General features: G+C 47.7%; 1 protein-coding gene across 3 annotated transcripts in view; it reads right to left on the reverse strand.

Moving 5' to 3' along the window:
* The window catches only part of COLQ (collagen like tail subunit of asymmetric acetylcholinesterase), a 76,800-nt gene that overhangs the window by 33,833 nt on the left and 28,777 nt on the right, over positions 1 to 14,190 (reverse strand). For all 3 annotated transcript variants that reach the window (XM_043595447.1, XM_043595446.1, XM_043595448.1), the window contains exons 3-11: positions 13,951 to 14,052; positions 10,004 to 10,048; positions 9,644 to 9,670; positions 7,495 to 7,557; positions 5,718 to 5,780; positions 5,292 to 5,318; positions 4,598 to 4,642; positions 4,358 to 4,393; positions 1,071 to 1,151 (exon numbers count right to left, since the gene is read on the reverse strand). In XM_043595447.1, the coding sequence (XP_043451382.1) occupies positions 1,071 to 1,151; positions 4,358 to 4,393; positions 4,598 to 4,642; positions 5,292 to 5,318; positions 5,718 to 5,780; positions 7,495 to 7,557; positions 9,644 to 9,670; positions 10,004 to 10,048; positions 13,951 to 14,052 (489 nt within the window). The remainder of the gene's footprint in view (positions 1 to 1,070; positions 1,152 to 4,357; positions 4,394 to 4,597; positions 4,643 to 5,291; positions 5,319 to 5,717; positions 5,781 to 7,494; positions 7,558 to 9,643; positions 9,671 to 10,003; positions 10,049 to 13,950; positions 14,053 to 14,190) is intronic.

A 14,190-nucleotide genomic window follows, 5' to 3' on the forward strand; every position in this document is an offset into this window, starting at 1 on the left:
ATAAGAATGGAAAAAGGTTTGTGCCCAAAGATATTCACCTCTCAGCATCTGTATATAATTTTAGTTAGGCCTCTCTTGTCCAAGCAGTCTACTGCTTTACTCATTTACAAAATGCAATGCAGACATTTAAAAGAGCTTAATAAATATGTGCAGGAATGCGCAAAAATGTGTGACTTTAAGTTAAAGTTGTAGGATACAACAACTAGATATTGGATATAAAAGAAACAAACAACAAGAAAGTTCACAAAGAAATGATACTGGAAGGAAACACACCAAAATGGTAACAGGGTTATGTCTGGGTGTTAGGTCTTCAGATGATTTCCCATCTACTTTCCTGAATTTTCCAAGTTTTCTTTGATGATCACATATTACATTTATAATGGAAAAAGAGGTGAAAAGCCTACAAACAGACAACCAAAAAAGTAAAGGAATGATGCCTGTCCATTAGAGAAAAGACAAGAAGCTTCTCCGAGGCACTCAATACAGCTCTAAAGGCAGCTCAGGCAAATGTGCCTTCATCTTTCCTCTCCCTCTCACATCACAAGTGCCTGCTGACCAGGGAGCGTTCAGAATGAACAATTTCCCCAAGCCCTTAATAGTGCCCATAAAGAGAGTCACTTACAGCTCAGGGGCCCGAGTAGGGAAAAACCACTCTATTGTTGAGACTCAGAAGACCTTTCAACAGCAAGCAAATATTTGGATATTCCCCCAAACTCCATTTGTGTCTGGAGCACTGAGGCAAAAAGCAAGTTTTCTGGGTAAACAACAAGATCTGGCTTCCATTCCCAGTTGCTTTGGTTAAGGTAGACCTGTTCGTATGAAGCAAAGATCCACTCCTGCTTCTGGCCTTGGACACAGTTTGAACGGAGCATTCTAGCCCATCTGCTTCAAACCTCGGTTAGCCTAGAGAAGCAGGAGCTTCTGGAAGTGGTGCTCTTTCTGCCCACCAGCCTAGAGGACGTTGGGGACTGTGCCTATGCTGATTGGCTCCACCTGTCTGCCTCTCTACCCCATCTGCCTACATCAGGAGGGAATGACCTCAGGAGCATGGTAAGCACTGGGATCCTTACCTGCTTGCCTCGTTTTCCTGGTCTTCCTCTGGGTCCCCTGTGTCCTGCTATCCCAGGCTCACCCTTTGGACCCATTTCACCCTGGAAAGAAGAAAGAGAAGGAAGAGAGGAATCTGTGCATGTGGAGCAGGCACTCCTCTGCAGGTCCGTCTGTAGACAGACCAATCATTGGTCATGAGGGCAGTGCACTTGATCGTTCCAGATCTTTTCCAATCGGACAGTCTGAGAGACTGGGAAAGTGATGAGGTCATGTGAAAGGTGGATAGATTTTTCAAGGAAGAGAAAGGAAAGATTACCCTGGGTGGGTTATTTATTCTCCAAGACAGACAGCTCCTGGGCGCCACATATTTTGGTGTCCCAAATCACCATCCCAAACAGACAAAGTAGGAGATTCTTGCATTTCCATAACATGTATGCCTGTGATGCTGCAAGCTGCCAGGGGAAAATGCTTTCTCTTTTAGTTGCAATTTTATGTTGTACTGTGTTTTGTTTTTATCACAAATTCAAATCTGTGAGTTTTTGAATGATTGGACACAGTTTTGATAACTATCATCTTTGGGAAGTTTCTGCTCACGTAAGGACCTTTATGTAGGGTTATACACTTCCCTACTCTTCTGTAAAAACTGGTTTCAGTTCTAGCTCACTTTCATTTGATTTAGATGAAAACCATGGGGAAAAATGTTCCAGACATATATTCAAATGCTCAATAACTACAAAAGGCATGGAAGCAATACTTCTTCTTCTTCTTTTTTTTTTTTTTTTAACATTTATTCATTTATGAGAGACAGAGAGCACAAGCAGGGTAGGGACAGAGAGAGAGAGGAAGACACAGAGGCAGAAGCAGGCTCCAGGCTCCGAGCTGTCAGCACAGAGCCCGACGCGGGGCTCGAACTCACAAGGTGTGTGATCATGACCTGAGCCGAAGTCGGACGCTTAACCGACTGAGCCACCCAGGTGCCCCTGGAAGCAATACTTCTAACTGAAAAGCCCTACTTTGAACAATCAGAACCAAGTGCACCAATTGAAGAATTCCATAGTTTAAGGCCAACCTTTTGTAAAACCCATTTCTCCACTATAGTTTCTCTCTTTCCTCGTGTACTGCTAGGATTCCAGGACCACTTCCTGTTTATTTGGGTGACGGAGCCTACAGAACACCATTCCTACCTCCAGTTATCCTTCCACAGCCCAGAACGCACCACCAACAAGCTAACTTTGGCAACAGCAACCGGGGGAGTTTCGGTTAGTCAGCATCCAGTGTCCATAAAGAGCTGCTCCAGGCACTCAGAACAATAAACACCCAGTGGGCTCTTCACATGGAAGACAGGGGAGGTATAACATAATAGAAAATTTCAGGAAATACTAATAAAGAGTAAGGATCAAGAATACAGCTCTGAAATGATCGGTCACTCGGCCAACGTAACAAATTGGCCCCTACCCAAGCCATCAACTCTTGCCACATCAAGAACTGTCCTTAAACCTCTGATTTCCTGGCAACCTGTCGTGTCCTCCAGCACCTGGACAGAAAGGGAGTGTGGGAGAACGGCGTGGATTCTACATGGCTATGCAGATGTATGCACCATTTCCCTTGGTTATTTAGAGGAGGTCAGGGGGTGTTTTGTTTGGCTTGGAGAAAACAGCAGCATGAACAGTGTAAGTTTTTTGTTTTTTTTTAAAGATTGGCAGAAGGAAGTGTGGCCCCTCTCTTCATCAACTGAAAGCAGACAGTAAGTTCTTGATCTAATTTCTAAGACCTAATTACCATTATCATATCATCTCTGTCTTAAAACAGCCTGCCATGAAAGGGAAAGAGAACTCTACATGGCAAGCCTAGTAAATGGTGCAGAGGCCAGCTGTCATACTTAATTCCACAGTAACTTATTATTCTTTGATGTTCACTGTTGCACTGAATGAAAACCTAGCCTAATATTTTTAAATCAGATTAGTTTTTTCTCTTTTAATGTTTCCTTTAATTTGTTTATGTAATTATTTTTAATCCAACACTCCACCTAGGGAATAGCAGGAACAGTTTTTTGACAGCTTAAGGCAGTGGTAAATAATAATAAATTAATGGCAGATGACTGACATTATTTAAATATGCTCGGGGCACCTGGGTGGCTCAGTCGGTTAAGCATCCGACTTCAGCTCGGGTCATGATCTCACAGTTCATGGGTTCAAGCCCCATGTCGGGCTCTGTGCTGACAGCTCAGAGCCTGGAGCCTGCTTCAGATTCTGTGTCTCCCTCTCTCTCTGCTCCTTCCCTGCTCTCACTCTGTCACTGTGTCTCTCAAAAATAAATGAACATTATAAATAAACAAACAAATAAATAAGCAAGCAAGCTCTACTGACAGCAGGTCAGATAAAAATTGTTAATTCAAGTTGGAAAAAGAAAACTTTAAGATAAATTTGAAAGACAATTAGAATTCTAAGAAAGCATGCATTTGCATGTTTGAAGAATACTATTCTCTGAGGCTCAGGTGAAAATGACCATCTCCCAGGCCAACGCCTTAAGCATGAGGAACCCCTGTTACAAGTTACTATGTTAGATACAGTTGTTCTTAGGGGACATTTATGCATGCTCTCTTTATCCCAACACCTCCTCTCACCACCCCCCTTTCTTTCTAGACCCTGGCCCTAAGTAAAAGGTTCCAGAAATCTATTAGTCACTTGCCACTTCCACAATTTTTGTCATATCGGCACACCGCTCTACTGTTAGTTGCTGGATATTTTTTAAAGTCAACTGAATGAACTCCCATTTTTATTAAGACTTGTTCCCAGCAAGATATCCATGAAATCCCACTAAATAGCTAACTATTTACATGAAAAAATGCAAATAAAAAAGGGTTGTTGTCACCCAGTTAAAATAGCTCTGTGTGCCTCTGACAGTACACGTACTGCCCTCCAAGAGGGTCTAGGTTGAGGGTCTTCAACAAAGGCATTAGGCCAAAGATGCCTGTGCTTCGCGCTGGGGCCCTCGACCACTGCAGCTCAGATCTGATCCAACTGTCTGACGCTTGCTGCTTCTGAACATTACCATGGCCCTCTAAGAGGCAGGAAATGCAAAGAAAGGCCTCTCTACCCAGACGGGGCATCCTTTCCCTCCCACTGAACTGGAGGGAGGTCTCAGACCATGCGGTCACCCTCTCACCAACATGCACAGCAACCTGCTCCCCTTCTAAACCAAAACCTTCCACGACGAAACCCACTTTCCCTGCCCAGAGCTCTTTTTGTGGTGCTAAGAAGGTCCAATTTATTACTGAGGCCTATTTTTACTACTTCTAAGTACTTACTTTCTGCCCCAACATTCCAGGAAATCCCGGGAAACCCTGTGAAGAGAGCAACACACATAGTGACTGCCTCTGAGATAGTGCTTGAAAGGGCTGTGGAAGAGTGTGGTCAGCTGTTCTCAAGATAGAGCCATCAGTCAGTCAGTCAGTCAGTCAGTCAGTCAGTAGGACAGCCCACAAGATGGCGGTGGGCAAGGGCTGCCATTTCCTCTGTAGTTTATCATTCCATGCAAAGGCCATTACCTTTTCTCCTTTGGGACCCAAGTCACCCCTTTCACCTCTGGATCCCTAGGAGGAAACCACAGGAGGGAATCAAAGAGTTAATACCCTGGGGTAAAACTGGAGAGTTTCAAAATGAAAGCTCCCTAAGCCAACACACTCATTTACAGGCAAAGAAGTAGGCTTCAGGTGACTTGCCCAGGGAAGGAATGTTTTGTGGTCTACCTTTCATTTGGACCACAAAGACCCTTGCGTTAATAAAAGACAACTCGCAGAAAATTCTGGGTCCCAGATCCTCTCTCCTCCTGTGGGAAATTTGTCCCCAGGTTCTGGCTGGATTTTTTTTACTTGGTTTGGTTTCTGACAGATGAGAAAGTTGTGTGGTAGAAGCTTGGTCTACAGACAACACCAACCATCTCCCTCCAGTGCCCCGCAGGCAGGCTGTGTTTCCCCTCCACCAGTACAGACTTCAGCTACTAATCTGCTCCACGTGCGGGGCCTCTACCTCCACTGGGAGCTCCTCCCTAACCTACTCGCCCTGCCTTGGGAGGCCCTTCCCTGCTCTCTCAGTCCAATGACAAAGGACAGGGGGATATCTAGGAATGGTCACTATAGGTGCTAACTTAAGAGAAACCTGGGCCTGTCTTCTGCTCATCACTGACCCCAGAGTCAATAGCCCAGACCAGGCTCTGGGAAGCCATGGGAGACAAGCACTAACCTTTTCCCCTCTGGATCCAGGGTAGCCCTAAAAGAAAGCAAAAGGTGCATTTACGATTCGCCCTATGTAGCAGTAAACACAAAGATGTCCCTTAGGGTTATGTTTATACCAGGCCTAAAAAGAACATTGCTTTTCTTACCCCCAAAGGCCTGAACAAAGTTTTCCATCTGCCTTGTTGTTCAGAAGCTTGGCCCTCCCTGCCCAGGAGAATAACAGGAAGGACATCCCTATGCCCCTGCATCCCAGGCATGATGTCCCCCAAAGGGCTGGTAAAGACAAGCACTCTGGCACTGGGCTTTCTGGTATCTGTGACATTCCCCAAGCCCAGGACAGCAGCCCCACCCAGCCCCCATCTTTGTGGACAGCAGCTGCTCCAGAGCCTTAGTGAGAAGAGCCGGGAATGTCCTTCTGGACCAACACACTGACCTTGAAGCCCATTGGTCCTCTTGACCCTGGCAAGCCCATCACACCCAGGTCACCTTTTTCACCCTGGGGGAATCAGAAGAAGATGGGGAAAAGGACCAACGGTGACATTTACTAGAGAAACAGAACCAGGAAAATCATGGGCAAGATCATGATGGAACTAGGGGCATTGGGGCTGGCTTGTGAATCTGAGGACCCCACATGCTCCCTTGCTCACTCCCAGGGGTTCAAGGCTCCATAGTTCACATTTCGTTCTGGTATTTGAGATTAAACATAAAATGAAATTGCCCAAGGCAGAGCAGATCTCCAAACTAAATGCTAATATGCTACAAATGCTTGATCTTTTCCTGGAGTAGGTTTTGAGAGGGCGGGGAGAGAGCATGGGGGCATCGGGCCTCACAGGACTAAATGTCAACACCCCAGAAAACTTCACCTGTTTTATGCTCTGCATAGGGAGGGCCTTTCAGGCATTTTCATATATTCTCACCCTAGGTTTGCAGTCAAACAGAGTGAACATCAGCCTCTGGGCATGCATTACGGAGACAGGGGGCTAAGACTCATGGGTGGGCTCTGTTGCCCCTCAGAATGGTTCGTAGTTGGAACTTTCAGCACCCTCTGTGCTGAAAAGTAGAAATATAAGATGAGCCACATACTTTCGAATTTTTTTAGAAGTTACATTAAAAGTAAAACAGGTAAAAAGTAAAACAGGTGAAATCAACTTTAATATATTTTATTTAATCTGATTATCATTTAAACATATAACCAATATAAATTAATGAGATATTTTACAATCTGATTTTTAGAATAGATATTTTAAATCTGTTGTGTATTTTATATTTAAATCATATCTCAATTCAGGCATTAAATTTTCATCCAAAATACTCGATCTGTATTTAGATTTCATAAAATTTATACTGAAACAGCAGAGTCACACATTCAAGTTGCTATAAACATGCCTTCATATTTTCAAATAACTGAACTGAGTAAAGGTTTTTAAGTTCAAACTTACATTAAAATAAAAAATTCAGTTCCTCAGTTGTACCAGCCACACTTTAAGGGCTCAGTAGCCACATATGGGTAATTGCTGCCATAGTGGACAGTTCAGACCTATAAAGTAGATTTTTGGAAAAATATCCTTGGGACTTTTCCTAAGAAAACACAGTTTTCTATCCTGTGTAATAAATACAGCTGGTGACTGAATCAGAGCAGATAGTGACATTCACCTGCCCGTCCCTGATTTCTGCAGGTCAAATCTGCACCCAATAGTCTCTGACCAAAGGGAGAAGAATATAAACAAAGGTATGGTGTGGATGTGTCAGCTTTCCATCATCTGTCTGAAGAAGGGATTTCATCAGCATTTAGCTTAGCTAAATGCAGGATTTCAGTCTTTCCAGCTGGCCAGTGCCCATCACCCTCAACCCCCAAACTCCCACACAGCTTTCCAGACACAAGCACCTCGTGGGTCATCTCAGGGAAACCAAAGAATTTCAGGCTACATCTGAGGACAAAGGAGAACCGGGGTCCCTGTGAAAGAGGGGAGCAGCCCTTCAATTCCCCCCCCTCTCCCCCCCGCTCACAGGAGCAGAGCTGCTGGACGGGCCAAGGTCTTATAGTTCAAGTAAAGGTCCCCAAGTGTTTGGGGACCTCTGGGCAGTCCTCGTCCTTTCTTCATCCTCCTCCTCTTAAGGAAACAAGTTTCACTATGTGCCAAAGGCCGGGGGGCTGACATCCCCCCTCATGTTCTGATACCAAATGAACCCTGAGAGTGTGCCATACTTACCCTGGGTCCTTCAGGGCCGACTGGCCCAGGCATGCCAGGAACACCCGGGGGGCCAGGTCTACCCTTCAAAAATGAACAACAAAAGTCAGGACAACTGGGTTTGTTTCCTTCCTTCCAGGAAATGAGATTTGTTTTGGGAGCTCAGAGGGGACTGTGGGGTCCTTAAGCATGGCTTCTAGGTCCTTCATCCCCACCCTCCAATGACTGATAGCCTAGAAGGTTGGGTCACTTACACATAAGTTAAAGAGTTTGGTGTTATATTATGTCAACACATAAGCTCTTATTCTACTCAAGAAATGGAAGGTGCAGGGGTGGGGGGGGGGTGCGGCGAAGGACGGTGATAGAGAAGGGATTCTAAACTTCTTGGCTTATGACCTCCACTCACCTGCCCACTCACCCAAATGTTCCTTGCATTCCAACAGGTTCTTCCCAAGGATATGGCATGGAATGGGGTGGGGTTTTGTTTGGGGTACAGCAGCAGATGCTGTTGGTATTCCCTCAAGATCTTTTTCACTTGCTCACTGTGCCCATGCCCCCAATGGCTACCTGCCTTCCTGCCACAACACATTCCTGCAACCTGTAATTGTGGAATTTGCCAATGGTCAATTGGAGCTGCCCGGCAACTCACGCACCTCTTCTCCCTGCAGCCAACAACCCAGCTCCCTTACGTCAGGACAGGACAAGCTCTGTGGTGTTCACACACCAGAGATCCCCTAGCAATGAGGCTGAAGACGGACTTCATCTGACACCACACCCAAGCTGGGCTTCTTCCCCGGCACCATCCGGCTTCCCCTCCCCTCAGGATCCTTCTGAGAGAACTCCCTTAATGTGTTCACTTCTACATGGCATGTGTGGTCTCTACCTCTGCTTCTAGGGAGGCCAACCTAAGCCAGGAGCCATGCAAGAGCAAACCTTACAAGAGGAAGTGGGGGTGGGGACCTGGGGTCTATCTCAACCTCTGCACCCACTGGCTAATTTCACAGTTAGCCTAACTAGACATCTGGAAGGCTCAGCCCCTAAACTGGAGATCACAAATGCTAACACGTGTCCTCATTTCTACTCTTGCCTCCCACTTTCATGGCAGACATCACTAACTGATCGCGGTCCTCGTTAGTTCTGAGCATGAAGACCATCCCAGAATGCTTTCCAGCCCAGCGCTTCAGATAACCCCTGTGCCTTGGCTGGAGCTGTGATCTGTGTCCTTGAGGGATGTAATTTTGCTTGCAAAGGTCTGTTTGAGGCTTTTGTTGATAGTGAAACCATCTGAATAGAACATTTAACCAGAAAACTAATAATTTATATTTAGAATCATAAGCATCTTGTTTGGCCACAGTGTTACACCGCCTTCTATCACTGAGACCTACAGTTTCAGTGCCAACATCCATTGACCACAGTGAGTGGCTGCTGGTTTACTCTTTCCTGACCTGAATGAGAGCCTTGGTAACATGTGTTTGGTTCGCTCAAAGTCCCTATGACCTTAAGTGACTCCTATGTATTTCAGCTGGGCCAAAAGGCAAAAGCTATTGGCTTCTGTTTTGCACTTTATTCCAGTTTAATCAAATAGACAGTAAGAGTCATTTAGTGCCACTGGTTGGGGCCCTGGATGATTTCCCTAATGGGTGGCAGAATGGGATGGTCTGAGGTTGGGGGAAATTTGGGCAGGCTTGGCAGCCTCTGGGAGAGGTCCAGATGCCTGGCAGTAGCAGGCTCTCGACCAAAAGAACAGGCAGAAAATGGGGCACCTGAGTGACTCAGTCGGTTAAGTGTCTGACTCTTGGTTTCGGCTCGGATCATGATCTCACAGTTCGTGGGTTTGAGCCCCACATGGGGCTCTGTGCTGGCAGTGTGGAGCCTGCTCGGGATTCTCTCCCTCTCTCTTTCTCTCTGCCCCTCCCTTGCTCATGCTCCCTGTCTCTCTCAAAAAAAAAAAAAAAAAGAAAAAAAGAACAGGCAGAAAAAGCCCACTGTCATCAGAATGGCAGTGCCATCATTTTCCACCTGGATACTGGAGTCTAAGGAAGTGTACTGCTGGTGGCCTCTACCCCTAAGAGTACCCCTAAGAGGGTGCACACGCACACTCACACACACACACGCACACACACAGAGAACAGTTGCCCGTGCAATGCTGACAGAACAGCATGAACCATACCTTTCTTCCTGGTAGGCCAAGCTCCCCCTGTGGATGGAGAAGACAGGTAAGCAGAGGCTTCTGTGGAAGAGGAGTTCTGGAAGCACAGAGCTTAGTAGGGCTGACGGCTGGGCATGAGCATGTGGCTTGGTTGCTTGGCCATTCACAGCACCCCTGCCATGTCAGTGGGCCAAGCTGAAATACGCCAGTGGGATCTCACACCTGCAGCAGCAGCCCCACCATCACGGAGCCCATCCTCACTCGCTCAGGCAGAATTAGCACATTCTTTGAAATCTCAACCAGAAAATTCTCAGTGGCATCCCCAGGAAACAGGCTGGAATTACCAAGAAGGGGTGGACTGAAGAAGGCAGTGACTCATACCTTTTCTCCCTTTGGTCCTATCTTGCCAGGAAGTCCCGGTGGACCCTATGCAATCAAGATAAGAAATGAAAAGGTCTCCATCAAAACAAGGCAGGATGGGTGGGGAGGGAGGCATGACTGTGAGGGAGGCTCTTGGTGCGTTGGGCTCCTCTAGCAGCGTGGTTCCCTCTAGCAGACTCGGGGCTCCAAGGTCCCCATGAAGGACCCTCTTGTGGCCTCCAACCCAGGCTCCTTGTCCTCTGGTAACTTTCCCTGAGCTGTGTTTCCAGTGGTGCCATGGTTACAACTAGAGAGTCTTGAAGAAACGCTGTTTGCAGAAAACAAGATGCGTCACCACCTCTCATAGCTTTTCAGCTGCTCTCAACCAAGCCCCCCTGGGGCCCTGACAAGAGGGAAGTTACTCTTTGCACATAGGAGCAGCCAACTTAGAAATTTCTGTGCTGGATCTATGGGCACCAGGTGCAGTGAAAGCCTTCTTTAAGACGTTAAGAATGTGGGCAATGGTGCGTTTTGTCTCATTGCCCAGTCCCAGGAGTGGGGCTGACTCCAGCTCAGGGACTCTAGCACCCACTACACTAAAGCCTGCCACACCCACGGCCAATATGCAGCTGCTTTCTGTTCACGCGTCTATGAAACGCTCGGTTGACTGTTTTCCAAATTCCCCAGTACGGCAGAGAGGAAATCCATCAACTTGTAGCAGGCCACAATTTTATCCCCACGATCTGCTGGTGGACACACCTACCACAAAGCCTGTTTGAAATATGATTCCTTTGAGACTTGTCCAAATGATAAACAGTCCCCTCAGTGGTTCCCAAAGCTGTCTGCACATTAGAATCCCCTGAGGATCTTTTGAAAATCCTGACCAAGCCAACCCAGATCAATTATATCACAATCTCAAGGAAAGGGGCATTAGGTATCAGGAATTTTTGAATCTCCCAGGGATTCTTTTTAAATTAAAAAAAAATTTATTTAATGTTTACTTTTGGGAGAGAAAGAGAGACAGAACATGAGCAGGGAAGGGGCAGAGACAGGGGGACACAGAATCTGAAGTAGGCTCCAGGCTCTGAGCCGTCAGTACAGAGCCCAATGCGGGGCTCGAACTCACGAACCATGAGATCATGACGTGAGCTGTAGTTGGCTGCTTAACCGACTGAGCCACCCAGGTACCCCGAAGCTCTCAGGGATTCTAATGTACAGCTAAGTTTGGGAACCAGACTTTGATTTATTTTCCTGTTTGCGGGATGGGAAGAGGCAAAGTCATCATTTCATTTCCCTTTCCACTCTCTCCTTCTCTCCTTCCCCTGCCCCCACCTTACCTCTTCTTTCAAGCCCCCCTGCTCCCCCTAACTTTCCCCTCCTCCCCGCTTCTCTCCCTCCTCACTCCTGGTCTGGACACCCTTGTGTGGAAATAGGGCTTCCTGGGAGGGTGGTTTCACCCCCACTTCCCCAGCCACTTGCCCAGTGACCTGCTGGGGACTGCGCTGGCCCCAGCACCTGGCCCTACTTCAGGGCTGTGAGGGCCAGCTTGGATTGATAGCCCAGGGTACAGGGTACACAGTCCTTGAGGATCAAAGCCTAGGGGGTGCCAGGGCTCCCAGAGACTGTGACTCAGAGGGGCAGAGGTTCCCTGCTCCCTAAAGTCTAGGAGCCCATGGTGACAGGGAGCCCCAGGGCAGTGTGCCTGCCACCTGTCCAGTCCCCTTGCAAGGATGAACGCTGTTCCATTCTCTCATTTCTTATTATCAAGCCTGTTTTTTCGATTTCTTAAAATGGGCTGGAAGGATTTTACCAGGCCATTGTGCTCTGCTAGAGTGCTTTCCAAATTCTGATGTGCAGATGTTTTACTAGGGGGGCTTGTTAAAATGCAGATTTTGGGGTGCCTGGGTGGCTCAGTGGGTTAAGCTTCTCCATCTCCCAGTTTGTGAGTTTGAGCCCATCGGGGTCTGAGCTGACAGCGTGCAGCGCTTCGGATTCTGTGTCTCCTCTCTCTCTGCTCCTCCCCCACTCGCTCTCTCTCAAAAATAAACATTAAAAATGTTTTTTAATGCAGATTTTGATTGAGAGGGTGGGGGTGTGTGAAGGGGAGGAGAGAATGAGATTCTGCATGTCTGACAAGCTCCCAGAGGACGCCCTTGTTACTGATTCACAGACCTCATTCTGCTTGGGAACAGCATTTACACTATGTTCTAAGGAATGGAAGTGGCTGCAAATGCTCCCACTACCCCCACCCCACCTAGCCGGGCAGCACATTCTCTGAATGACTCAAGTGGATCACGTGAGTTAGAGGTGTGCGAGCAGGGCTGGAGAGGGTGTGAGTTCAGCAGAAAATCCCCCTTTCCTTCCCATGCCGTGTGGCTCTCAGGCATTCTGAGATCCACCAGTGTAGATAGAGGTGGGAAGATAGAAATCCACCTGGGAGGTGCTCCTCGGTGTCCATCTTGCTTTTCTGCAGACTTCCTAGCCCCTCTGTGGCAGCCTCTGGCCATTTCTGGGTTCAAAGTGCTGTTTTGTGTTCTTTATTGCGTTCAATAAATATTTATGGAGAGATCACAAGAACCCGTGCACTGGTACAGACCAGGCACAAAACAGACAATATCCCTGCTCTAGGACCACGGGTCGGTAAACCTTTTCTGTAAAGAGGCAGATAGTAAATATCTTAAACTACGCCTCTGATACAGCATCTCTGTCACAGCCACTGACCTCTGCCCTTGCAGCACAAAGGCAGAGACAATAAAGTTTAATTACAAAAACAGGCTGCTGCCAGATCTGATTGGCCATAGTGTGCCAGTCCTCGCCATAGAGCTTATACTTTATAAAAAGACCAAAGAGACCGACAACAATAACAAAATAAGAAAACCGTAATGAGAAAATTGTGCAGAGAATTAAAATAGGTCATCGGGATTGAGAGTGACGGGGGAGCGGTACCGTAGACTGGCTGGTTGAGGAAGGCATTTCTAAGGAGGTGGCCCATAAACGGTTCTGAGTAATGAAGGAGCTGGCCGTGGTAAAAATCAGAGGAAAGAACATTCCAAAAAGCCTGAGCCACGAGCGCAAAAGCCCTCAGGCTGGAATAAGCTTGATATGCTTCAGGACCCAAGAGATAGGCATTGGGTGGACAATGTTGGTATGATACACTGTAGGAGATACAGGCGGGGTCCTCTTGCGGGGGCCTTAGTCTCCTGGGATGGGAAGCCATAGGAGGGGTCACCCAGGAGGGGTGACAGAATTCCTAAGGCACTTGGGCAACTGACTACCGCCTGTACCCTTTTTCATCTCCCCACGGCAGGCCCCGAGCCCCAGGCCAGGGGGCGGTCCTCCTTTCTGGGCCCCCTCTCCCAGGCAAGCCAGGGGAGCCAGGATCTGTGAGACAGGGTCTCTGGAGGGTACTCTTGTTTGCCTAGAAAATCCTTTCTCTAACATTTCACCTGTTCCTCACTCTTTCCTTTAGCTTTAGTGGGGTGGGGGGAGGCTGCCTGGTCACAGTGTCTAATGAGGCTCAGACTAACAAGTTCCCCATTACCTCCGCTTTCCTGCGCCAAATGCAGGCACTTCTTGGTTTATGGGGGGGCGGGGGGGATTGGTCAACGGTCACATAAGGGGCAACCAATTGTCGTCAAGCATCTGATGATCATTATAATAATAATAATCATATCCATCTAGACAGCAGCTCATCTGGTCCCCTCACCACCACCACCCAAATCCAGTACCGTGGGGGTAATTACTGTCTCCGCTGTGTAGGTGAGGATATCAAGGCTGGGAGGCCAGCATTCTCCCTGAGAAGAGGAATCCGTGTACTCGCCTCGTGGCTCTGGAGCCAGAGGTGAGCTAGGGAAAGAAAAGCGGCCCCCATGTCGCGTTGAAGAGGGCAGCTCTAAGAGACTCTCCCCAGTGGGTTTTACTGCTCTGAACAGAAGACAGCAGGACAGGGTCTGGTGGAATGCACCAACCTGGGGGCCAGGGGGCCCAGGGGAGCCGAGTGATCCTTGCACACATGAGGACTGTGTGGTCTCCAGTTCCAGGATGAAATTCTTCATGTCTGGGGAGAGAAGCTTCAATGCAAGCAACACATGGTCATGGGTCAGACGTGGGGGACGGAAGAAGGGTCACTACCCCTGGACACAGACCTGCCTCCCAATCCAGTCCCCAAGATTGGTGGTTCCCTGACACCCCAGTGGGTATCCCAAGAA

The sequence above is a fragment of the Prionailurus bengalensis genome, chromosome C2, assembly GCF_016509475.1.
Source record: "Prionailurus bengalensis isolate Pbe53 chromosome C2, Fcat_Pben_1.1_paternal_pri, whole genome shotgun sequence".
NCBI classification, from domain to species: domain Eukaryota; kingdom Metazoa; phylum Chordata; class Mammalia; order Carnivora; family Felidae; genus Prionailurus; species Prionailurus bengalensis.